The 27,369-nt window shown below is 38.1% G+C and overlaps 1 protein-coding gene across 3 annotated transcripts in view; it reads right to left on the bottom strand.

Moving 5' to 3' along the window:
- The window catches only part of Wdr72 (WD repeat domain 72), a 162,541-nt gene that overhangs the window by 115,217 nt on the left and 19,955 nt on the right, over positions 1-27,369 (bottom strand). For 2 of the 3 annotated variants that reach the window (XM_048333018.1, XM_048333017.1), the window contains exons 4-13: positions 25,319-25,397; positions 23,635-23,806; positions 22,816-22,892; positions 21,567-21,686; positions 20,592-20,737; positions 20,113-20,209; positions 15,067-15,208; positions 14,337-14,582; positions 10,208-10,428; positions 6,742-6,937 (exon numbers count right to left, since the gene is read on the bottom strand). In XM_048333018.1, coding sequence (XP_048188975.1) covers positions 6,742-6,937; positions 10,208-10,428; positions 14,337-14,582; positions 15,067-15,208; positions 20,113-20,209; positions 20,592-20,737; positions 21,567-21,686; positions 22,816-22,892; positions 23,635-23,806; positions 25,319-25,397 — 1,496 coding nt within the window. The remainder of the gene's footprint in view (positions 1-6,741; positions 6,938-10,207; positions 10,429-14,336; positions 14,583-15,066; positions 15,209-20,112; positions 20,210-20,591; positions 20,738-21,566; positions 21,687-22,815; positions 22,893-23,634; positions 23,807-25,318; positions 25,398-27,369) is intronic. The other variant, XM_048333019.1, reaches the window with a different exon arrangement.

Genomic DNA, 27,369 nt, shown 5'->3' with positions numbered 1-27,369 from the left:
TCCATCTTCCTTTCTTTCTCTCCATCCCTCTCTTCTTTCCCTCCTTTCCTCTTCATCGTGTATGTGTGTGTGTGCGTGCGTGCGTGCATGCGTGCGTGTGTTTGTGTGTGTGTGTGTGTGTGTGTGTGTGTATGTTCCTAAATTAGGCCTTTAGCTCATGGCCTTAAGCTCTTGCTTGGCTTTTTCACTCAAGACTGGTGCTCAGCCACTTGAGCCACACCTCCACTTCCATTTTTTTTTGCTGGTTAATTGCCGGGGCTGGTATGATCATCAGATCTTGGCCTCCAGAGTAGCTAGGACTACATATGTAAGCTACTGGCACTAGACTCCTTACTTCTTAATTTTGTACTGAAATTAATAGGCTTTCTTTATAAAGTGGTTCATAGCTGGAGCATATCTTTGCACAGACACTATAACTACGAACTGGATCCTCAAAGCCACGCTGTAGATAGAAAGCTTTCTGCTCAAGATCACATGGCCCACTTTACTTGAGCTGGAACTGGAAGGATTTAAAATAGACTCACATGGACCCTGATTTCCTCCCACTCACTGGTCAGAGTTCACTCTGAACTCGAGGTCCTACCTAAGCTGTTTCTGAGATTTCAGATCTGGAATCCATTGAATGCAATACCTTTCAATATGCCTTTTGGAGCCCGGAAGTATCTGGCAAGGAGAAAGCCCGCTCTTCTCCAACAGAAGCAATGGAGTTATGCATGTGCTTCCTGAACAGGAGAAACCATTTCAGCACTTAGGTTCTGGCAGCTCTTCCTATGAGCTGAGGAAAAACTGCCCAGAGCAGTGATGCATAGCTTTTCCCTCCTCTCTCCTTCCTCAGCTGTCCCTTCTGCTAGTGAAGTGACTGCCACTAACAGCCTCCCAATTGTAATTTGCTGCTTCTAATCTGTCATCTGAGAAATCAGATGACCAGGGCTGTTAGAACTCTGTGTAAATTAAGAGTCAAAGCTCTGAGAGATAGCCAGAGACCCTTCTTCAAAAGAGCTTGTAGCAGGCTTCTTGGCAGCCATTTCCTTTCTTCTCAGAGCTTTTCTTATCTAATTCCCCGCGTGGCAGTCTTAAAAGACCTGGCCCCCATCTGCAGGAGGTGTTCTTACTGTGAGACACAACGGAGAACACACCAGAGAGGGAGGAGGAGACATCTGTCCTGTTGTAAGGGCAAACACCTGGCCTGGGGACTTTCAGACTTAAAAACCTATCTGTGGCCCATTTCCTCAAAGATGGAAATAACCACATCACCCTGCTTACCACACCATGGCACAGAGGAATGGAGTACTAAAAATTATAAACTGTTTTGAACATGGCCTGTTATAAAAACAATGTTCCTGTAAAAAAAATTACTGAACATGGTGATGTGTGCCTATAATCCCAGCGTTCAAGAAGCCAAGGCAAAAAAAGAAGGAAGAAGAGAAGAATCATCTTCATTCTCAAAGTCCTAGAAGCCAAGGCTGTCTGCTATCTGTTTTTATCAAAAAGATTTACTAAAGCACAGCCTACTTCTTTATGTATTTATCAAATATTTTCTCTTGAACTACAATGGAATACTTTAATCATTCTAGCTCACAAAGCTGAAAATATTTACTATCCAATCCTGTGTAGAGAGTTTCACTGAACCATCTTATCAAAAAAAATCTTTATATTTTTTTTATTTTCAAGCAAACAAAGTTTCATTTGACTACAAAACAAGCCAGTTGCTTAGCATGGCATACATCAAAACACAGACAGATGTCCTTTAGGAGTTATCATTAAGTTCAGAGCACACAAGGAAGTCATCTCACAAGTTTTGCTATGTAAACTGATTACTGCAAGCATAAAAACCCTGAGAATAATTTAAAATTTAATATATAAAAGGACAAGGTACTCTGCTAAAAGTCATTTTCAGGGTGCATTTTAGTGGGGAAATCTGTATTACATTGTCCCTTTTGTGTTACAGAAATGCGGGCCACAGATCTACCCATCATCGTCAGTGCCAAACATACTGGGGGAGTGCAAATATTAATCAAGATGACATCTCCAATTTCTCTCCCTTCCTAATCAGACCTGAATATCACGGGGCAGCCAGGAAATCAATAAGAAAAACTGGATGCTTACAATCACTCCCAACTTGGCATCCTTGACTTTTCTGCCATGACAAAGGCCCCTGGTGTTAGCATGAACACTTGCCAACGTCCTTTGCCACTTCCATGAGATGCACATGTTCACCTAGATGCCCACCTAGAATCCCCAGTTTTGTCCAGAATGCATCTAATGATGACACCAGCCACTGAAAGATAGCCCTCATGCCACTTTAAGACACAAAAAGCTATGGAGGGAGGAGTGACTTTAAGATACAAGTGCATTCTATCAAAGAGTCTCAGGAGTAAAGTACCAGGAGATGGTAACAAAGTTTTTTTGTTTTGTTTGTTGTTTTTTTTTTTTTTTTTTTTTTTGCCAGTCCTGGGCCTTGGACTCAAGGCCTGAGCACTGTCCTGGCTTCTCTTTGCTCAAGGCTAGCACTCTGCCACTTGAGTCACAGCGCCACTTCTGGCCTTTTTTTGGTATATATGTGGTGCTGGGGAATCGAACCCAGTGCTTCATCTATACGAGATGAGCACTTTACCATTAGGCCATATTCCCAGCCCCGGTAACGAAGTATTTAGGAAAGACTGACAAGGCCTCACTGGCATCCTCCACACCTGAAGGGAGAGGTGGCACAGGAATTGATTCTAAGCCTTATCCATACCCATCCATCAACTACATATACTTTGTGCACCTAGCTGGGTGCTGGTGGCTCATACCTGTAATCATAGCTACTTAGGACACTAAGATCTGAAGATCACAGTTCAAAGCCAGCTTGGGCAGAAAAGTCCATGAGACTCATATCTCCTATAAACTACTTAGCACCAGAAGTGGCACTGTGGCGCTAGTGATAGAATGCTAGTCTTCAGCAAAAGAAGTTCAGGGATAGTGCCCTGTCCTGAGTTCAAGCACTCAGACCAGCACATACACAAAAAAAGATTTTGAAAACAGATACAAATTAGTATTTCTGGTTCGGTGTCTTCTTCCTTTTCCTTTCTAGTGTCCTTCCTCCCCTTTATCCCAATGACATCTTTTTTTTTTTCTGCACAAGCTCTGGCTAAGAGATCTGATGTCCACTTTCACATCCATTTATTTTCAGAAGGCAGAATACTGAAGAAGTACAACACAGTTCTAAGGCAGTTCATGCTTGGAGCAAGTGTTGAACGCTACAGAGAGAATATCTATTAGTACAGAATAAGAGGCAAAGGCCCCGGAAAAAAACAGGTAACAAAGACACACAAGGGGGAAAAAAAAGGTAGTTTGTTCAACTTTAAGCAAAACTGGAACTGCAGAGATTAAAGGCAACTGGTAACAAAGACAGTTCCAGACACAAGACCAAGAGGAAGAACACACACTTAGAAGGAATGAGGTAATGTTTTGGGAAAGAGTATGTCACCATTATGAAGACATCGATACAGTCAGGAGCCGTGGTTCAGCTGGAAGAGTGTCAGCTTTGGGGGGAAAAGCTAAGGGATGGCACCCACACCTTGAGTTCAAGCCCCAGAACACGAACCAAACCAAACCAAACAAAACAAAACATCAATGTAGTTCACAGGAACTACATTTGGAACACATTGGATACTAGACATACACACTTTCAACATGCCAATTCTAAAACCAGCCTTTTCATAGAAAATACTGCCAATAATCCAGCTCTGGGAGATTCATGAATTAAACCGTGACATGATCTTCTTAACAGTCTCTCTTGTGATTCCTGTACATTCTATCCCTTCTGACCTTTCAGTTGTCTTACCTCAGGGACAACAAAGCTGATGCCCACAGTGGAACACCTTTCACCCCTGACTCCTGGATTAAATGAATGGAGGTGTCTCAAGGAAGTGAAAGCATTATCTTTCAACACTGTCTGTTTCAGTCCTGTGGATCGGGCTAAAGCTGCTTTTCCTCTATGGTTTTAGGAGAACCTACTTCCCCGAATATCAGCTCTTGCTGGGTTTTAGCACTTTATTTTCTTCTCTTTCTTTTTCAGCTCTACAGGTAGCAAGTACTTCCCGATGCTGCCAGGGTCTAGGTGCTGAGGACTTCACCATCTGCTCTTGCTTTTCTAATCATTACCCATAGCCTTATAAATATACTTTTCACTGAAATTTCATTTTTTGACCAATCGGAGTTGAATGCGGTTTCCTGCCAGGACTGATTGAAATAGGATACAGAAATCTACTTACTAACATAAAGAAGATGTCTGACAGAAAGTAGATCACAATATTAACCATTTATGTTTAAGTAGTGGGATAGGATTATTTTTTCATTTATGTCTTTTTGGTTTTCAGATGTCTACAACATTTCATTATGTATTTAAGGGAAATAAAAGATAATAAAATTAAATGTAAAATGGAAATCTAATCTCAAGAAATACTAGTGGGTTGTCTTCCCTCCTCTATTTCCTACATCAAGAATTACATAAATAAAATGTTGCATTACTTAAAAGTATCCTGATAGTATCATGAACACTTGGTTGTGACCAGATACTTTTATTTTATGAGAAATATGTTACCTATAAGAAATACGTTCAGTGACAAAGTGTTCACAATTATACAGGCAACTGTGCACATTTATAATTATGCATGTTTCAGACTTGGACTTCACAAGCAGAAGATTTCACTGTACTCTATGATAATCATAGAGCTTACTGCCTATAGATAGTAAGTAGTAGTTCATTTAATTTACAAGCTTTGTGCATAGTAGCTTATTTAATTCTGCAGAGAGGATTATGACTCCCCTTTCACAGAGAAGAAAATTATCATGCAGAAAAACCATGTGATTAGACCAAGGTCATATATACTTCTTCACAAGCAGGTCCTGGAGGCAATCTTGGTTTTAAAAGCCTATTTTAATTCATTAAATTCAATGGTCACTTGCATAAGACTTACCGAAAGTCTCCTTGTTTTGTTGTGGGTTTTTTTTTTTTTTTTGCCAGTCCTAGGGCTTGAACTCAGGGCCTGAGCACTGTCCCTGGCTTCTTTTTGTTTTGTTTTGTTTTGTTTTGTTTTGTTTTTGGCCAGTCCTGGGCCGTCAACTCAGGGCCTGAGCACTGTCCCTGGCTTTTTTTTGCTCAAGGCTAGCACTCTGCCACTTGAGCCACAGTGCCACTTCTGGCCATTTTCTGTATATGTGGTGCTGAGGAATTGAACCCAGGGCCTCATGTATACAAGGCAAGCACACTTGCCACTAGGCCATATTCCCAGCCCCCCTGGCTTCTTTTTGCTCAAGGCTAGCACTTGAGCCACAGCGCCACTTCTGGCCTTTTTTGTATATATGTATGTGGTGCTGAGGAATCGAACCCAAGGCTTCATGTATATGAGGTGAGCACTTTTACCACCAGGCCATATTCCCAGCCCTGAAACTCTCCTAATTTTGGAGAACCACTAGGATTGTCCAACTAGTTCACTAATTATGAGCTATGAACTCTTGGTTATCTACATACAGATCTGCAAGTCTCCATCAATGAAATGCTAATAATACTTCTCCTATGGTATCTTAGAAAGTGTGAAAAACAAATGACATAACTAACACACATGAAAGACATCAAAACTCTAAGGCAAAACGAGCTGGCAAATGAAGGACAATACTCTGCTGACCCTTTGAAATGATGAGGACATCAATTGTCATCAGTAATACAGGGTAGTCCAATGTAAAGAAAATAGCTATTATTTTGATGAGGCATAGCTCCAAAATATACTACTACAAACTATTTGGAATATTAACCCTCAATGTAAAACCACTACTGATTAATCAATAAGAACCAAGTGATCTTTTTAATGAAACATACTCCAAAGCTTACCTCCCTGACTCCCATTCATTAATTACCTCACTTTATTTGATACATCCTCAGAATTTTCTGAAATACATTCTTCTCAATCTCTAGTTTCATATATATATAGCAAATTAAACAAAAAAACATTACAATTCAAACTCTCCTTTCTCTGTGGTACGATATGAAAAGTTCAATTGAGCCACTTAGTTTTCAGTTTTCCTGACTCAACTTCTTTTGAGTTTTCTAATTAATTATATTCCATTATTCCTGATGATCAATTAGCTCAAAATGTTGCTGAGATAGTGAGTATGCTGAAGACGGCAGAATTTAATGATAATTTGAGACCAGTAGGACACTAAATTTCTCTCTTGTTAATAATTAAAGTAGATAACTTATATTTTTATTTATAGCTTCCAGAAATATCCGGTTCATTCCTTTGCACTGCCCTGTCAGCTAACCATCAGATTATCAGGATGTGACTTAAGCTTCTACTTTATTTTCCATACACGCCTTCAATAGAAGACATAGATAAAGCCCCTCCAAAGATTAAAGGAAACAAGTCAATCCTGTGTAATCTCTTGAGCTTTCTACCTAGCTAAATGCTGGTGCATCATAAATAAGTAAAGAATAAACAAGGGGCTGGGGATATAGCCTAGTGGCAAGAGTGCCTGCCTCGGATACACGAGGCCCTAGGTTCGATTCCCCAGCACCACATATACAGAAAACGGCCAGAAGCGGCGCTGTGGCTCAAGTGGCAGAGTGCTAGCCTTGAGCGGGAAGAAGCCAGGGACAGTGCTCAGGCCCTGAGTCCAAGGCCCAGGACTGGCCAAAAAAAAAAAAAAAAAAAAAAAAAAAAAAAAAAAAAAAGAATAAACAAGAGCAAAATTTCAACTTACCTGTTTCAATTTCCCAGATGTAGACAGAGTCATCTGCACATCCAACAATTAAGAAGTTTTCCACAGGGTGCCATCTGATTGTCCTCACAGGGAAAAGGTGTTTCCGGGCTCGCAGGAGGCAGCTCCTCCCCTCCAAGTGAAGGAGAGACACAGAGTGGTCACCGCACACACAGCAGATTATCCGATCATCTCTGAACTGTGAAAAGACAACAGGAGGGTCTACATAAAAATCAGATGGTTTCTTTATGACGAAATCAACTTTTTCCCCATTAGTAACATGTCACTTTGGTTAAAACTCTATTTATATAAAAAGTAAAAAATTCTACTTTTGGGGAGGTTTGATTTTTTATTTGACATTTCTACTTTCTAGAGAAACTCTTCATGTGGTGCTCTTAAGGAGGGCCTTTAAATACAGAGTAGAGTTAAACTCAACAACCTCTTAGGAAGGTCAAGAGACAGAAGTTGAAGGGAAAATTCTTGGCTAGATCTACTTGGAAGATAAATGAAGGACTTGATCGTCACTCAGCAAATTCAGGTGGTGAGGCAGACATCGGAAATAATGTAGAATAAAATAAACCCCAGAACTAATTTGTTGCCGCAAAAAGAAGCTATTTGCAGACACAAGCTTAGGCCCAAGGGTATCATGAGCTGATAGTTTCCACTTAAAGCCTCAAAATGTGATTTGGTAGTGTTCCCAGAACTATACAGATTCTAATCCAAACAGGAAACTCAGTGTAGACACAATCTAAAAGGGGTAAGGCTTAGGTAGCTCAACTGAATGTACAGCCCCAAAGATACAAGGACCAAAAATAGGTTCTCAGGACAACAATCTTGAATAAATTTTTTTAACTGGGAGAGAGCAAGGGAAGGGGGTGACATTGTTTGTAAAGAATGTACTCATTATCTGACCTATATGAAACTATAGCCCATCCATGCTGGGTGTTGCTGATCTACCCATAGTTTCAATTTCTGTATTTAAAGCTGAGCTCTCTTGAGATTTTCCTAGAACTCTTATTTCCCACCTGTGGAGCTTTAGGGAACATTTCTTCCCTGAAAAATTCTCTTTAAAAAGACTACAGAAATACGGAGGGAAAAAAATTACATAGGATGTTGGACTTGTAAATCCAGTGTCATATTTTCCTTGACTTTCCTGACTTCCTCCCTCCACAGAGAGAGAGAAAGAGAGAGAGAGAGACAGAGAGAGACAGAGAGACAGAGAGAGACAGAGAGAGACAGAGAGACAGAGAGAGACAGAGACAGAGACAGAGAGGCAGAGAATACAAATCTTATGACTAGGAGTAGATACCCATGATGGACCTACACTAGGCCAATCAGATTGTTTTTCTAAGCATTTGAAAGTGAAAAGTGAAAGAATTCATAGGAATAATCAAGAGAAGGGAGTAATCACAGAAAAGCATATTCTTCTGAAGTGCAGGTCCCTAGTTGGTGAATTTATCGTTCAAGTTCCACTGGGCCCTGATTGTCTTGAATGCCTCAAAAGATTGCTGCTTTATTCCTTCAGTCAAGCACCTTATAATGTGGGCTGAATGGCCCCTGAGCCTTAGAATCAAATCAAGAGAAAAAGGGATTAAGACTGAAACTGACTTGGACTTCTGCCCTGGAGCAGAAAGTAAAAAAATAAATAATAAAAAGACTCAAGAATAAAAGATATTATCAAGGTGTTCCAAATCAGATAACAATATTTTAAACACTGACTCACCATCATTTTGTTGTTTTAAAAAATCATTTGTATTGTTGAAATGTTTTTCTTATGTCTTACTACAAAACACAGTATATATTTTCTTTATATTTTCATAAGCTCTATGGAAGCTGAATTTAAATTGACATTTCATGAGAAAATAAACCTGTTTCATGTAGCCCAACTCTAGGTAAGTTGATGCTCATGAATTTGCTGAAGCTCAATATTTATTAAAGAAATAATCACAAGGGAGTGCAGTTGCACCCACAGTGGTACATAGGTGAGGGCCAGCATGCCCTTGGGCTAGAGAGCAGGGTGCCTGGTTTTGGAGCTGTTATCTTTCTAGTGCTACTGATGAAAGAGCGAATTCAAAATGGGTGATATTGAGAAAGTCAAGAAGATTTTTTTGTTCAGAAGTGTGCCCAGTGCCACACCGTTGAAAAGGGAAGCAAGCACAAGACTAGGCCCAATCTCCATGATCTGTTTGGTCAACAGGCAGGTCAAGCAGTTGGATTCTCTTATGCAGATGCCAGCAAGAACAAAGGCATCACCTGAGGATATGAGACACTAATGGAGAATGTGGAGAATCCCAAAAAGTACATCCCTGGAGCAAAAATGATCTTCACTGGCATTAAGAATAAGGGAGAAAGAGAAGATTTGATAGATTATCTAAAAAAAAAAATTACAAATGAGAAATAGCCACTGGGGAAATCCCTTCACTGTCTTAGAACCAAGCAAGATTAACCTGCTTCAATTTACGATCATTAACCTGTTAAAGGCAATGGTTGAAATGAAGAAGCAATGTCTATATGTTTGGGCTTGACTATGCCAATTTAATTAGAATTCCCTATCTCTGAAATCTTCCTTTTACTTATTGAAAGGTATTTTTGTGTGGCTTGTGTATAATTGTCAAATATTTAACACTTCTCACATTGTATAGTTGGTATATAAGTTCAGATGCTTTTAAAAGTGATCAAGATAGAGAAAATAGAGACTTTTTGAATTCTTTACTAAGACAGACTAAGTTATAATTCAGGTTTATCTTTAAGCAGCTATTCAGAAACACAAAACTGTGGAACTACTATGTATGTGTGATTGATGGTGGTACTTCTTGCCAACTTCTCAAAGAAAATGTTTCAAGTAGAGAAGGTAAGTTGTAAATTATGTGGCCAAAATATGTAAGGTAATTTAAGGTAAATATTACATGAAAAAAAAAGAAAGAAGCACCGGGACAGGAAGAGGAAATTGGGAAAAAGTGAAGGAAGGGGTGACATTAACCAGAAAAGAAATATGCTTGTTACATGACTTATGACATGGTAACCCCTCTGAATACCACCTTAATAATATATTTGAAAAGAAATACGCAAATAAAAATCCACATGGGAAAAACATAAATATTTTTTAAAGAAAATTATTGAAGACAAAACTGAATTTTAATTTATGGATTCCACCCATTATTTGACTTTATTTTTGGACATTTTTGTACATTACATTGACTTTTCAAATCTCATATTAGAACTAGAGAGGAAAAATGGGTGGGTACTCAAAGAAATAATTAAATGGCTTTGGGGAAGCTAGAATTGCTTACATATTTGCTTTAGAATAAAATTATGTGTATGATTAGAAAGGAAAAAATATCCCATCATATATGGATATACAGAAAAAATTTTACCAAGTATATGGGCTATTTTCCCTTGGTTTTCTTTTCATATTATGTAATGTTACATAACATTCAGATCACATCATGTGTTAACTCTTTCAACTTACTCTGAAGTTCTCTGGTGACATCGAAAGACTTGTTACTGGACCAGCTTCCAAAGAAAACTTGTGCAATATTTCTTCAGTAAAGATATCCCACAATATGACACATGAACCTTGATCCCCAGACACCATCCAACTTTGGTCTAATTTTGAAGAGATGCTATGTAGGTAAAGTAATGAAGTAACACTTTGGTGATGTCCTTTAAGAACTCTATTAGAGGGAGAATCTGAAAAATAATCCAACATAAAATAGCACAAAGTTATTTTTGGTCAAGAACAAATTATGATATTTTATGATTTTTCTTTTGAGGTCAGGGCCTGTGCTTGTTGTTAGGCAAGGGCTCTTCTGTTGATCTCTGCCTCCAGCCCTTACATGCACTAATTATTTTTGAAGTTGGGTCTTCTTTCCTGTTAAGGAGTATATTTAGACCATGACCCTCCCATTTTTTTGTATCCAATTGGAACTGGCATGCCAAGTGCATACTATCACACCTAGCTTCAGACTTTGCTACATTCCTCCTGTTCTTAGCCTCCATATAGCTAAGGTGACAGGTGTATAACATAATAGCTTTTGGTTGAAGAAGGGGGTCTCCTGAAATTGTTTGGCCTCAGTTGATCTCAGTTCATAATCCTGCAGATCTCAGCCTCCCCAGTAGCTAGGATTACAAGTATGAACCACCCAGTGCCTGGCTTTCTTTGGTCAATTTTTAATCTAGCAAACACTTGGACAAGAATGAGTAAACAACCCTCAGGCTACCTGAACAGGCAAAGACCTCATCAGAAGCTATATCTTGTTTTTGATGCAGCACTTAAGCCGTTGTTCAAGTCTAATTCTCTTAGATGTAAGTTAACAACTCCTGGATACATGAAACAACAAACACTATTCTAAAAGAGTGGACAATTCATTTGCTCTACCTCTACCAAATAAGCTAATATTATTTCTATCATTCTTTAATTGAACTGATCAAGTAGAAAACTTAAGCAAGTTTCAAAGAACATTTTTCCATGAAAGGCATTAGAGATTACCTAGCTCTACCTGCTTGTTTTATGGATAATGTATCAGAGGCTCAGGTAGATTAACTCACTTCATTCCAAGCGTCAAAACTCAGCCTTAATGTTTAAAAGCATAACTTTGCTATGAAACAAAGCTGCCTTTTATTTCTGGGTCAATCACTGACTAGATGCTTTTACCATGGACACGTTGCCTTTCCCCTCTTAGCCACAGATGCTGCATTGAAAGATCAGGATAACTGTCATCTTTATTTCAAAGAGACTGTCCAGTGGAATAAAATATTTCTCAGCACCCTGCTTGGCACTTAGTAGACACATAGGTGTTTCAAACTGTATCTATTACTAGAATACAGGAGTACTGATAAGTTATTTCTTTTCCCATTAACTACTTCTGCCTTCAACATTAACCTCCTTAAAACTGGAGATCATAATAAGTTCCAGAAATTCCTTATTTCTGTTACTTCTCATCTATCAGGCTCATCGTTGCTTTCTATTCCCTAGGAAATCATAATGAGTACTAATCCAGATGCTAAAAATCAGAGGTATGTTTCTGCTTGTTTTCTGGAGATCAGGGTACATTAGCCTAGATTTAAATAAATGCTTAGGTTTTCACTATTTGACTTTTACAGCAACCATTTAGCTGTATACTGGTACATTACCTCTCCTCGGCTCATTACCACTTACTCCTCTACTTCAATCACTAAATTGTGAGTCAGTGGTAGCATTTACTTAGTAGCAAAAGCAGACATTAAAAAAAGACACTTTGATAGGAAAGGTGTGTGTTTGTGTGTGTGTGTGTGTGTATGTGTGTTGTGTGTGTGTGTCTGTGTGCAAGTACTGGGCCCTGAACTCAGGGCCTGGGTGTTGTTGCTTAGCTTTTTTGCTCAAGGCTGACACTCTACCACTTGAATCATGTCCTGCCTTTTGCAGGTAAGAGTCTTTGTGAGCTTCCTGCCTGGGCTGGCTTCAAACTGCAATCCTCAGATCTCAGATCCTGAGTAGGTAGGGCTACAGACATGAGCCACCAGCATCAGCTTTTTTTTTTGGTTGTTGTTTTTTTAATTGAGGCTTAGTCTCTACTCTTAAAGAATTTACATTTTAATGGGACTTATTTAGTTGAAAAATGATAGACATTTTTCTACATACCTCAAAATCTCTATTTTCTTCCTAGATTTATTTCCAATATAAAAAAACTTATTGCAAAATAGGATTCATATCATAGATATCTGTTGTTGTAATGGACAAAGATATAGTACATATATATATATTTCATTAACAAAAATTAAACTAGGAGGATATATTTTATTCCTAGTTGGCAAAACTTAAAATTTTTAGTAGCACAAAAATTTAGCAAAATTAAAAAGTTTAGTAGCAAAACTTTAGCAAATTTGGGGAAATTTCACAGGTTATTTTTGGATATGCATGTATACTGAAGCATATTTTTCACAGAATGTTTTAGATACATTTCCAAAATTAAAAATGTGAACAACTATTGTTCCAGTAATTCTACTCCTGGGGAGAGTAATCCTACAGGTATGTCCACGTATATGAAAAAGCTAATTAATTCTGTATATCCAAAGTAGCTAAAGAGTAAAAAATCTACACCAACTAATGGAAATTTTTAAAAATTAATATTTTATTATAGGTGGTCATTTATAACAAGCTCATAAAACAGTAACACCAAAACATTTTATTAAGGTGCATTTACAGCCAGTCTCATGTCTATAATCCTAGCTACTTAGGAGGTTGAGATCTGAGGATCTTGGTTAGAAGCTAACCTGGGCAAAAAAGGCCAGGAGACTCTTATTTCCATTAAACTGCTTTAAAAAAAAGGGGGGGGGGGGGCTGGGGATATAGCCTAGTGGCAAGAGTGCCTGCCTCGGATACACGAGGCCCTAGGTTCGATTCCCCAGCACCACATATACAGAAAACGGCCAGAAGCGGCGCTGTGGCTCAAGTGGCAGAGTGCTAGCCTTGAGCGGGAAGAAGCCAGGGACAGTGCTCAGGCCCTGAGTCCAAGGCCCAGGACTGGCCAAAAAAAAAAAAAAAGCCAGAAGTGGAGCTGTGGCTCAAGTGATGAGTGCTAGCCTTGAGCAAAAGAAGCTCAGGGACATTCAAGCCCAAGTCTTAGTGCACACACGCGTGCACACACATACACACACAAAAGAGAGAAAATGGTATATTTAAAGTAGTGTAACTGAATTAAAGATTATAAATTGCATGGAAACAAGGTTTATCTTTGTTGTTTTTTTAATGTACTATGTGAAGTTATTTCTTTTTTATTTTGTTTTTTTTTCCCCCTTTGGTTTATCCCCTGTTGCCACTGTATTTCATTTTGGTATCCTGTGCCTTGTATACACATTTATCTGAATTGGGGAAGGGAAAGGGAACAACAAAATATGAGACAATGGACTAAGGGTAAACCAATGCAATAGTGATACTCACAAGACAATATGTTGGAAATAAACTCTACAACTTAGGGGGAGAGTGGGGGGGAGGTGGGAGTAAAAGGAGGGAGGGGGTAACAACGTTTGATAAGAAATATACTCAACACCTTATGTATGTAACTGTAATCCCTCTGTATATCACCTCAACAATAAAATTAAATTTAAAAGAATATACTGCAATGCCAGTGTGCTTGTACATATATACATAAAATTTCAAAAAGAATATAAAAGCTATTATTTCCTTTGTTGAAAGGAGCTGGAGGATTAAATAAGGAAAGACACTTCCCATTAAACCAAGCACAGGTGATCTATAATCCAAGCTACTCAGGAGGTTGAGATCTGAGGATCATGGTTCAAAGCCAGCCCGGGCAGGAAAGTCTGGGAGACTCTTATCTCCAGTTGACCATCAGAAAACCAGTAGACTTGTGGCTGAAGTGGGAGAGTACCAGCCTTGAGTGAAAAAGCTTAACTAGAGCATAAGGCTCTGAGTTCAAGCCCCAGTACCAACACACAAAAAGAAAGAGAAAAAACTTAAGGGTATATTTCGTTTTAATATTAAAATATGCACACTTTTCCAGCAAATACTGATAGATTCCTTTTGGCCTCTTCTTTAGTAAAGCATATTGAAGTTGAAGATTCATTAATAACATAAATAGGATCAAATAAAGTTCAGTTACCTTTTAGAAAAGAACAGCCTTCTAGAAGTCCTGACTTGGCAGCATTCAAAGCCTGGGTGATGAAAATTGTCCCATTCTCACAGCCACATATGAGCTTATCAAGACTTGGCACATATTCTGATGATGTGACTATCACACTACCTGTTTCATCTTTAAACCCAGAGAAATGGTCCATGATACTTTGAGATACTGTTTGATGCTTATCAAAATTATCTTGAAGGGTCCAGGTAGTAGTTATCGGTATCTCTAAAGGAAAACACACAAAAATGAAAAATACCCATTCATACTAAGTAGAGATAATATTAAGACATCAACTCTTTCAAACTAGGAATATGGTACAACAGCTCAACCCACATTCATACTGTCAACATTTATCTTATGTTTTAATCAACTGATGTTGAATCATGATAGCTGTACTACTGCATCTGATCTCTAAGATTCATTTTCATGCCTACTTTTATAGAGGCATCTAATACTTACTGGGTCATGAGAAAACTTTTTTTGGTTATAACCCCATGTAACTGAACACAGAAAAATCTTGACTTACAAATTATAGGAGGGAAAGACTGAGGGAGAGTGAGGGAAAAAGACACTGTACAAAAGGAAATGTACTCATGTGACTGTAATCTCTCTCTATATCACCTTTATAATAACAATAAAGTAAATTAATTTATAAAAAGAAATTGAAAACATTACTTCTCAAAAGTCATATGATTAGAAATCATCCTACCTCTGGGTGAGCCATCAAACTTAGATATAGGGACATCTGGAATGTGCCACAGAGTAATCCTTCCTGAGACTTCTCCAGAGAAAAGTACCTTATAGAAAGGCTCTTTTCTTTCATTCATGTAGCCCATAACAAAGGGGAGGCTCTGTGCCAAAACAAAAATTGGAACTTTTATATAGGCAATGTTCTAACTGTACAATGACAGCCACTGTTTTTAAATAGAGGATCAAGACTTCATAGATGAACTAAAACTTTTAGTAGTAGTAGTAATTGTGCAAAGGGGTTTCAATTCAATAAATCAGTTTATGAGTATAAAACATCTTGATCAGTGTCACACCTTCCATCATTCTTCCCCACCCGTCCTCTCAAGTTACATGGTCCCATTTTCATATATTAAACTAGATCTTAAGTGATTTATTTGCCACTGCTTCCAAAATTCTCAAGTGAATTGCAAAAGATGATTTTCATAAAATAAGCAAAAAAATTATGAACTAGACTTCAGGAGTTGATAAGAGTAACTAATCACTAACTTTTTTGAATATGGATTACACACACTATCTACATGTAATTACTGATAGAAGCTTTATACATAGTTAAGTAATCCTCAGAGTAGGTGTATGAACTTAAGGCTATCATTGTGTTCATTTTAAAGATAAGGAAACCACATGAAAGGGTGATAGAGACAGCAATGGATTCCAAATCTAGTAAATCTGACTCAGGAGCCCATGTCTTAATTCTAGGATTTCCCCTAAGGAGCTCTAATCTCTCCATAGTCCCTTTGGATCTAAGTTACAGTAACAACAGCCAATGTGTATAGGGTAATTTTGTGTCATGAATAGGCTTATTACCATCTATTGACCATTCTCACATGTATAACTTTCAATGTCTTAAGTGTTTACAAAGAAAAGTGTGTCCCTAATTTATATTTAATATGCATTACCTATTATATAAAATGTACTATATTATACATGTGTGCATTATGCACATGTGTTGTAAACAAATTATACACACGTGTATATATGTATATTACATATATGTACATATATATATACATATATACATATGCTAGCCCTGCTGAGAAGTTTATGAGCCTTAGGCATCTTGTTCTCCAATCAAAGAACATGTCTAGAGTCCTCCCATTCACAATGCAGCACAGCGCAGGGCAGCTGTTCTTTGTGCAGACCCAAGAATAAAATAAATAAAGTGATTAAAAAAACCAAAACCAAATAAAAGGCATATTTAAAAGGAAGCCAACTGCTAGTGCCAGAATTAAAGAAGCTGAGGAGGCTACCATTCCTTGACATGCTTTTAGGTCTGGAGAATATTGAGGACCGGAACAGTGCTACATGAAATCCCCGCTAGGAAGCTAGGAATTAAGTACTGCTAGGATCACTGTGATGGAACTGAGGCACAGAAAATTAAAAACAACAACAACAACAAACCAAAAATGCAAACTTACAAGACACTATGTTGGAAATGAAGTTTACAACTTGGAAGTGGGGGGACTTGGGGGGAGGAACAGCAGGAGTAAACAAGAGAGGGGGTATCAATGTTTGACAGAAATTGTACTCATTTCCTTACTTACGTAAGTGTAACCCCTCTGTACATCACCTTTATAATGATTTTAAAATAAATTTAAAAATAAAATAATAAAAAAACAAACCAAGTCCAAGATAGGCTTACTTTTAAATCCCAAAGAAATACAGCAATGTAAACAGTTCCAGTGAAGTCAGAGTGTGTACATGTGTGTGATATTCAGAAGTCATTTTGCGGTCTGATTGTACAGGTATGATTTTTGTAGAGAAACGGTGTCCTTCAAATGTCATTGAATTGACTAGAATTATCCCAACTCGTTGTGGTTTGGATTTGGAAATGAGGCTGCAGAGGGCCTGTGAGTTACACAAGTTGGTGGCAGCACATCTTCCCTAATATATTGCTCTGTTCCTACAGACAAGGTTCCCCATTGTTGCCATGTCCAACACCCTCCCATTCCATCCATGCCACCAGTCCTCACTGGGGCATACCCAGTCCTCCGCCCTTTGATCACCTTCCTTCCTTCCTGCCAATAGTTTCCTCTCTAGTTCTGCTTCTTACCTACTTCTACCCCTCACAGGCCCTTACCAACATGAGTTCTGATTTTTCATTTCAGGAATCATAGAGGATGCCATTCCTCTAAGAGGCAATAAAATAGTCATTAAGATTGCAGTTGGTAGTTGGGCGCTAGTGGCTCATGCCTATAATCCTAACTACTCAGGAGGCAGAGATCACTGCTTGAAGTCAACCCAAACAGGAAAGTCTGTGAGACTCATTTCCAATTAACTACCTCCAAAAGCTGGAAGTGGGAGTATTAGAGCACTAGCCTTGAGGAAAAAAAGCTCAGGGACCGTGCCTAGGCCCTGAGTTCAAGCTCCAGAACTGGCCTGTGTGCGCGTGCGCACGCACACACATGGTTGTAATTGCTGGACCCAGCTGGATTCCATTCCTGTAGCTCTATTAAAAAGAGCAAGTTTCTTAATTTAAGAAATTGACCTAACCTCTCTATTTCACCTTTTCAAACTGTGAAAAGGGCTCATAAAAGCATTTTCTGTAAGGGGAAGTGTTTATTGTGAGAATTAATGAGTGGAGAAAGAGAAGGTTCTTAGAATGATGCCTAGCATTTAGTACCTACTCAATAAGTAGTAACCATTTCTTATTTTTCTTTTCTCTCAGAACAGTTGATAAACTTACTCTAACAGATTTCTTATCTAAGATTGACTGCCTTTGTTTAACATCTAGGAATAAACTTCTCTGAACAGCAGGTCCACCCTAAGGCATCTTGTTGGCAGCTGAAGTCAATGAGGCAATGTTTATGTTTGACAGGACTCAACAGAGGTTATCTACCATCTTCATCATCCTCATCATCCTCATCATCTCTATTAGTTCATATTACCAAATTCCTTATCTATTCTTCTCAGGCTCTTTCTACTACAGCCACCACCACCATCGTACTGAAGACTTACTCCCATATCAGCAGAGACATTGAGTTCAGGTCTTTAACTCAACAAGCCCTGTGTCACAGGCCTAAGTAGTTTTAGTATGTTCACATATATTGCAAAGGCTAACACTCAAAACATGTACCTGTCAAACCTGGAGATTTTAATTCTATGGTATCATCTAATCCAGATTATGTGTTTAGACAGCAACTTTTTCTATAGTTACCGCATCTATCAACCCTATTTTCCCTATCATGCCACAGTGCCTCCATCATTTCCTCATCTGTAAGAGAGACTTTTGTTTATTTTTATTTTTTATTTTTTTGGCCAGTCCTGGACCTTGGACTCAGGGCCTGAGCACTGTCCCTGGCTTCTTCCCGCTCAAGGCTAGCACTCTGCCACTTGAGCCACAGCGCCGCTTCTGGCCGTTTTCTGTATATGTGGTGCTGGGGAATGGAACCTAGGGCCTCGTGTATCCGAGGCAGGCACTCTTGCCACTAGGCTATATCCCCAGCCCCCTGTAAGAGAGACTTTTGAAGTATTATGTTCAGTGAATACTGAGCAAGGAGAATGTCTGACTTTATTCACTGCATAGAGAGCAAGCAAGGGTCTCAGAGTAGGTAGATAAACTTCCTTCAATTTCACACTTTTCTGTTTACACATCACTGGCTTCTATCTACTCCTTACTTTTAAGATATAGAATTAATGATGGTTGTCTGGACAAGAATCCTTAGTTAGAAGCTTCTCAAATTTAAGTCTTGAGAAACAAAGCAAAACCGTGTCCTAATTTTCTTTAAGTTGCCATGCCTATCATTGACATTTGTAGTAGGGGACAAGTTCCTGCAGGGCACAACTTCCATTTGGCTTTTAGGAAAACAATATCTGGTAAAAAAAAAAAAAAATCATTCAATAAATCAAACCACTCTGGAACTAAAAGGTAGGGAACAGTAGATCCTTTAAAATAACTAAAAATGTCATTTTCACTTCTGCCCAGAAATAATTTTAGAAATAGCCCTGGGTGCATGTCATTATTGTAAAGTTTACCCCCAGTGGCACCTAGGGTTCTTTTGGCTGACCGTTTCTTATGGAGGTTTCTTATGGATTCTTCATGGATATGTTAAAGGGACCATCACCAGGTATAGGATGTCCAGTCACTCTGATGCCTAATTAAGCAAACCATCATTCTGTAAAAAAAAAAGTAACACACTTTCATGGCTGAAAAATCAATAATTCAAAATTCTTCCTCACTCCATGAAATATGTTTTTTGGGTAATTAACTGGTGACTAAGTCTAGAAGTTTAAAAAAAAAAGTTCACTTACTTTGTATGACACCACTGAAATAAACTAACTGCTTAGATGTTCAGACTTCATAGAGTATCAACGGTATAATTCAGCAAAGTAACAAGCTCACAATTATATTTCCAATTCTCTAACCGAAATCATAATTATATTTATTCTAATAAGAAAATTACTCATAAGAACAGCTATGTACATGTAAAAGTAATCTTGATATCCAGTTAAATTAAAAATCAGTATAAAAACCATTTCATAAGTTCTAAAATTGGAGTAGATAAACTGAAATGTTAACCATGTTCTGCCAAACCACCCACCAGAGAGAACATTGTTTTTCAAGTGTGGAGATTGGGGAAGGGGTTTGTATGTGAGAGGGACAAGAAATATGACAAATTAATAACTGGTGAATCTAGGTAAAACATATGCAATCACTGTATAATCTTCATAACCATTCTATATACTTAAAATTTTTCCAACTACAACAAACAACTGCAATAAGTAACACATGAAATGAATTTTTAAATTCACAGCAATTATTTGTGGTGGTGAAATTTGAATTTTACCTCTATTTCCCAAAACATTTGCAACTCACCTTATATTGTAACTAGAAATTATTTTGTTAACCAAAGAGCACTAACAGTTTTAAGGCAGAATTTTCTCTTCACCCCATTCACAAGCTTGATTTTTCTCATTAACAACTTGATGCAATTTAATTTTTTTCAAGAGCGTTACAAAGCCACGCTTAAGAAACAGCTCTGAGGCAGCCACCCATGTTCTGCTTTACCTTGTTCTCCCCTACAGAAGTGGAGCACAGTAAATGAGGATAAATTGTCTCTTTAAGCGCCTTTCCATCAGCAGGGTATATGCTTTTTGAAAGCCCACTGCATAAGAAAAATTTTTAAAAAGCCAAGTTTAGAAGTTTGAAGGTTTTTTCCCCCCTTCCCTCTTCCACTTTCAAAAGCTGGATGGAACCATTCAAGTTTCTAAATTCTGGTTAGAAAATGTTGGGTTAATAATTACAAGTGACTTTTTGAAAACCTAGCACCAGCTGTACAAGTTATACATGGTTAATCTCATTCCTCCGTCCCCTGCTGCTCCACACAAAAGCCGAAGCCCACCAAGCCCACAGTAAATCTTCCAGTGCCAAAGTTGTTTTGTTCTGGTTTTTGATCATGGGCAGCATGCAGGGATTTTTCCATAATAAACCTCCCAAAGTTCATTTTCTACCTGAGTGTTTTGTATGCTGCTCCCATCTGAGCCCACCTGTTCAGCAGCTGATAGATGTAACTGTGACCATCCTCCGTCCAGATGAGGACTCTGTGAGCCCCAAGCACCTCTCCACCGGCAAAAAATTGTCCATTTCCGCCTACTTCCATCCACAGAAGGGAAAAGTCACAATAATCATAGACCTAGAACACAGTGTTGACACTCATTAACAAACGCTTACAATATAATCCTCTAGTGAGATGAAAATATAAAATATGCTGATCAAGATTATTTAGGTAATATTAACAATGCAGCAATAGTCTAGCTTGGTGGTCTCATTGCCAGACTGTGCTTATTAAATGTAAAAACTCCAAATCCCAAACTTAGCTAATTTTATTTTTCTCATATGTAGTCCAAGTTTAACATTCGAAAATTTGTGATATGCATAAAATACTTGCATAGCAGAAGTCCTTAGAACATATACTTTAAATCTTTGTTCATAAATGTACTATCTGCATACTTTTGCTGAATCATTTATATGGAAAATGTAAGGAGAAGAAAGTGCCATCCAGTGATGGCAAGTTAGCTTTTATTTTACTCTTAAGAGACATCAGTGAATATGTCTAGAGCAAAAAACATATATTCCAAATAAACACTGAGCAGGTACAAAATGGAAAAAAGACAAAAAAAATCTAAAAATAAAAGTCAACCTACTTTAGTCAAAAGTACTAGTTTTCTGATACTACTGTACAGGTAGTTTTTGAAAATAGTTTTAGAGACAAATGCTGTTATGATGTATTGTTACTGATAAAATTAGAATATACTAATGTATAGATGTAATCTCTTGGCAAGCAAAATAGCTATATATATGAAGTTGGACACTGGTTAATCAGGTATAAATGACAAGTAAGTCATTCTAAGTTTTAATGATATTGTCATAAACCGTTTCATAAATTACATCATATAATTGTACTAAGACCAGAAAAAAAATCACATTGCACATTATTGCCATTTACTGTTATTTTAGAATACCTTCCAACACTTAGAAAACACCACCAACAGAAGTCTCTCTGTGTATGTGCAAAATCGTATGGTCTGGCAGTTCAAAGATTCCAAAAACTTGGATTCTTTTTCATAGACATCTTGCTTCTCCTTTAGAAAGAAAGAAAACACATTAGTACTAATTCCACGAAGTTTTTATGGAACCACAAGATAACCTGCCTGTCATAAGTCACACCATTATAAAAGGCAAAGTACCCCAGTTTCTTTGGAGTGTTTTAAACTAATATGATACTTTCAAAAAAAAAAACTCTGAGTAGAAAAATCCTAGTAGATTTGAGAACTTATTTCTATATAATCATTCTGAGGGAGGGGAATGCTGAAATGCTGAGAATACAATCATTATGTTACTGACTTTCAGACATAAGACAAACATCAAACAAAATATGCAAGATATTTTTAAACCTGGAGTATCTTAATGGCTATTTTTTTTAAAAAAGAGACATGAGAAAGCAGCACAGATACAAATAATAATAGGATCTCAATAAGTTTCTGATGATGTTGGGTGGGGCATTTCTTGAGCTCAATATCTTAGGTTTCCTCATCAAAGAAAGAGCTCTATCAAGAGCTCCTTGGAATAGCCTGAATAATTTTGTCACCAATACAAATACGGGATCTGCTCCTTTGTTCATTTCTTTGACTTGTAGCCAAATGACAGGAAATGTGAATATACTATATGCTCAGGGTCTGTGATTTCCCCCATGGTCATCTCCCTGAAATTACTTATATACTCCTAGAAAAGAGAGGGTCTTCTCATGTTGTGACACAGAGATACTCTGCTATCATTTTTTAATTATTAAATTTATTTATTTATTTGTCAAAGTGATGTACAGAGGGGTTACAGTTTCATATGTAAGGCAGTAAATACATTTCTTATCCAACTTGTTATCTCCCTCCTCATTTTTCTCCCACCTTCCTCCATCCCCATTTCCCTCCCCTCTCCCCTCTGCTGTAAGTTTTAAAGTAAATAATGTAGTGTGTTTGTGTGCATGTGTAGATAACATCATTTATATATGCATGGTGAAAAGGCTGGAAGGATACAATCCAACTCCACATTTTCCCTCCCTCTCTAGGAAGAGTTGGGGGGGAAATAGAGTTATTTATATACTTCTATATCATTTGAACTTTTAATCATGCACTTGAGTACATAGTCACAATCTTATAATTTAAAACATTTCAACAGAAATGAAAAAAGAAAAGGAATAGTTTCCAACCAACCAACCTGAATGCTATTGATAGACGAGGAGAGATCCCAAACCTTGAGTTCACCTGTTACTGATACCACAAGAAGAGAATCTTCTGTAAAAATAACAGATCACACATGAGGTAACTATTTCCATAACTTGCTGGTGTTAAATTTGTTTCATAATCATTTAAGGATTATGCAGGTCTCTGTGGGTGGCAAATACTCAACTTCTTAGCAAGTGTAACCACTCTACCATTTGAGTGATCTTCTCTAGTGCTTTTGCTTTTTGCTTTTTTATTACAGTTAGTTTTTTTGCCCAGGCAGGCCTTGGACCTTCATTCTCTTACTTCCACTTCCCAAGGTAGTCCCAACTAGTGCTATGCACAACCACTTTGGGCCTGTTTTTAAGATAAGGTCTTGCTAACCTTATAACCCAGGCTGGCCTCAAACCACAATCCTAACATCTCTACCTCCTGAGTATCTGAGATTACTCAGTATCACCACACCTAGTAGACTTTGAGTGTGTTTTTTTTTAAATAAACATTTCAGTCTGATTCCAACTTTGCTTGAAATTTCAATGTGATCTCTGCACATATAGAGAATAGCATTGAAAGAACTATGTTATCCATTACATATCGGTAGTATTAACCTTCCAAAGTAAGAAAGGAACTACTCCCACGTCCCTCTGGCATGAGTCACTACAGAAACTGAGTTCACATGCCAATATCCAGAAAACACAGTAAGGCCAAAGCTTCGAGAGTCCTGCTATTCCAGGCAAAGACTTGCCTGATGATCTTATAAGTACCAAGCAGAGCTGGGGAATGGAAGCGTAGATTCTCTTCCTTTTACCATTACCTTGAATTCTCATGGAGTGAACAATGCACATACATTTGATCCAATCAGGAGACTGGGATGTGAACATGTGAATAACGGACAAAGTTTTTGCATCGATGACAAGAATGTCTTGGTATTCTCCACAGCATAAAAGCCAGCCTTCTCCTGTCATCCGGAACGAGCAATGGTAATACTGTGCAAATAGAATTCAAAGAAAAATTTAATATTCATGACCAAATTAACGTAACTTTTAGCTGTGTGGAGGACTATTCTGAAGTTTTAGTTTTAGCTCTACGCTAATAAATTGGATAGGAACTAAAATTACTTTTAGTTTATTTTAGACTCGTGCAATGTGTGGATTTTATACTTCAGATATACTTTTATTTCATCACTTTTCTGCAGAAAGGGAGATCTTTTGGAAAGAAGAAACATCATTTCAAATAATGGGAAGTTCACATGTATATTATTTCTGTAGACTTTGAGTTAAACACAAAACCCTGGTTCTTTACCCCAGCTATACTGCTACATGTAGATATGAAAGAACAACTGAAAAGTTTTGGTGCCAAATTTCTGAAATTGCTCCTTATAAAGATCAAGTAGTGGGGGCTGGGTATATGGCCTAGTGGCAAGAGTGCTTGCCTCATATACATGAAGCCCTGGGTTCGATTCCCCAGCACCACATATATAGAAAATGGCCAGAAGTGGCACTGTGGCTCAAGCGGCAGAATGCTAGCCTTGAGCAAAGAGAAGCCAGGGACAGTGCTCAGGCCCTGAGTCCAAGGCTCAGGACTGGCAAAAAAATAAATAATAATAATAAAAGCAATGCATAAGATATAAAAAGATACTGTCAGGACCAGTGGATGGAATTGTGCACCTACCTTTTATGTGTTTGACATACCTTCCACATGCTTGAAATTTATCCTATAAAAGCCAAATCCTACCTTAAACATTGGGAAGTAGGACTGGAAACATAGTTCAGTGGTAGAATACTTGCCTAGCAAGTGTGAGTCTCTGGGTTCAAATCCCAGAACTGAATAAGAAAACAGCACTAAAACTTGAGAGGTTATTAAAAAGGTTATTGTTATACCTCTTGTTCTCTGTTTGTAAGTAAATAAGATGGAAATTTAAAAGCCTATCTAAATGGGTAGGAGGAGGCTGAGATCTGAGGAGACTCTTCTCTCCAATTAACAAGCAAAAAGCCAGATGTGGAAATAAGACTCAAGTGGTAGAATGCTAGCCTTGAACAGAAAAAGTCAAGCAAGAGCAAGAGGTCCTGAGTTTACATGCCAGTAGTGATAGAAACAACAACAACAACAACAACAACAACAAAAATCTATCCACCAAAAGAATAGGTCTAAAACTAAAACTGAATGGGGTGGGGGGAGTTTATGCTTTATAAAATAGCACATCATTAAAGCCAAATGTTTACGTGTTTTTGTCTGGTTTTTGTCTTTAAGGAAAATGAACAAAATGGTCATTCAAAAGGTTAAGATAAAGAAAGGAAAGAATCAGTGGGAAAAAAATAACAGTATCTTTGAGAAAGAACACAAAAGTAGCAGGTGATTACTGATAATATTTTTACCCTCAAGAAGAAGAAAAACCAAGAAAATAATATCCCTCAAAGCTATTTCTTTCAATGTTCATAAAGATGTTGTACATGTGTTGCAATATCCAGAAATATCCTGCAGGAAATGGGTGTACTTACACAGATTTCAGTGTGCCTGTAGGGAAGTGTGGCTTTCTCCATGCACTGTCCATTGCTGACATTCCAAACACACATCTCTCTAGAAGAGATAGTTCTATATTATTTGCTGTCATTTCCACTCAATTGGCTAGAATAATTTTTGTGCCACCAAGTTTTTCTTGAGCGTTGCACTTAAATGCAACCTGATCGTTTATATGGCTTTTTGTTACAGATTACTGGGCAAGAAAATGTCGTGGTCATTAGCAGGGTTGACATACCGTATATGTATCTTTTTGTTTGGGTAATTATACCCTGCCACCAGCCTGCAAATCTGACTTTAGGGCCACTCTGGCCTATAAGAAATTGTGGGGATACAGAGATCACTGCCCATGACAGTGACAGTCCAACAATCTTTCCATGGAAACTGCCTCCTCTTTAAAGTGAACTTAAACTACATATTTTGAAAAGCATAATGCATCAAGCTCTGCCTCTCCCAGAGTAAGGTATTATTTTTATAAAAGCAAACAGTGCCACCCAGAGGATACATTTGGTCTCTCATTCATGCCACTTATTTCTTCTTTTTTAAATTTACTATCTTTAAGTAGTTGTGCAAGGGAGGTGCCATTTAGCAAAATAGTTTATGAATACAATGCGCCTTGATCAGTGTCACCCTGGTCAACATTCTCACCCCGCTTTGACCCACTGCATCCCTTACTTTTCTTAATTTTGTGGTTTACACAATAAATTGACTACTTCATTTCTTCACCTGCGATATGAAATCCTGAAATCATCCTTGTTAATTTAATATTTAGAACCCTCTCCATCATTTTGAAAAACTCTTATTTGGTGCTTAAATGGATGCAGTCTAGTAGATGCAGTTACAAAATACACCAATGAGAAGGTATTTAAAATTAATAGCATTTTGGCTCACAATTATTAGCATGACTGTTTCAGAGTTGTGTGGTACAGTTTTTCAGTTTTTTTTTTTTTTTTTTTTTTTTTTTTTTGGCCAGTCCTGGGCCTTGGACTCAGGGCCTGAGCACTGTCCCTGGCTTCTTCCCGCTCAAGGCTAGCACTCTGCCACTTGAGCCACAGCGCCGCTTCTGGCTGTTTTCTGTATATGTGGTGCTGGGGAATCGAACCTAGGGCCTCGTGAATCCGAGGCAGGCACTCTTGCCACTAGGCTATATCCCCAGCCCCCCAGTTTTTCAGTTTTCACAGTTACAAGACATAAACAACAATGTCCATAGGAAAAACATCAAAAGTTTCCTAATTCTATAAGGGAAATGCTGTATTACACAGCAAACAAAGCCTGCCAGGCTTGGTGGCACACACTTGTAATCCCAGCATTTGGGAGGCAGAGGCAGGAGGATCATGAGTTAGAGGCCAGCCTCAAAAGATAGTCACTACTAATGATAAATAACATATTTTTAGTGGTTTAGTGCAGGCTTTTTCAGTTTTCTACCCCATGTTCTAAACCAACAGTTCTTAAGCTCAGATGACTTTGTTCCCACTTTTTCACTTTAAAAGGGCATGTCCTTAGCAGTACTTGGAGTATTTGTGTTGCAACTAGGGTCGCAACTAGGAACACACTACTGGCTTCTAGTGGGGAAAGATCAGAAAAGATGCTAAGCCTTCTACAGTAGGTCCCTCCCAACAAAGGAAATGCCCACTACAAAGTATGGCTGGTACTGAGATTAAGAAACATGTTCTAGGGCTGGGGATATAGCCTAGTGGCAAGAGTGCCTGCCTCGGATACACGAGGCCCTAGGTTCGATTCCCCAGCACCACATATACAGAAAACGGCCAGAAGCGGCGCTGTGGCTCAAGTGGCAGAGTGCTAGCCTTGAGCGGGAAGAAGCCAGGGACAGTGCTCAGGCCCTGAGTCCAAGGCCCAGGACTGGCCAAAAAAACAAAAAAAAAACAAAGAAACATGTTCTATAGGAAAAGAAAATATTTCATTTTCCCCCTCTATGTTCAACTTTATTTCAGAAAAGATTTGAAGTAACCTGAAAAGGCAGGTAGCTCCATAAAACAGGAGGGAACATTTGTGAGTATATGTAGGTATATTC

Source organism: Perognathus longimembris, chromosome 23 (assembly GCF_023159225.1).
Source record: "Perognathus longimembris pacificus isolate PPM17 chromosome 23, ASM2315922v1, whole genome shotgun sequence".
In the NCBI taxonomy this organism is placed as follows: domain Eukaryota; kingdom Metazoa; phylum Chordata; class Mammalia; order Rodentia; family Heteromyidae; genus Perognathus; species Perognathus longimembris.
This window is presented reverse-complemented; position numbering and strand designations above follow the sequence as displayed.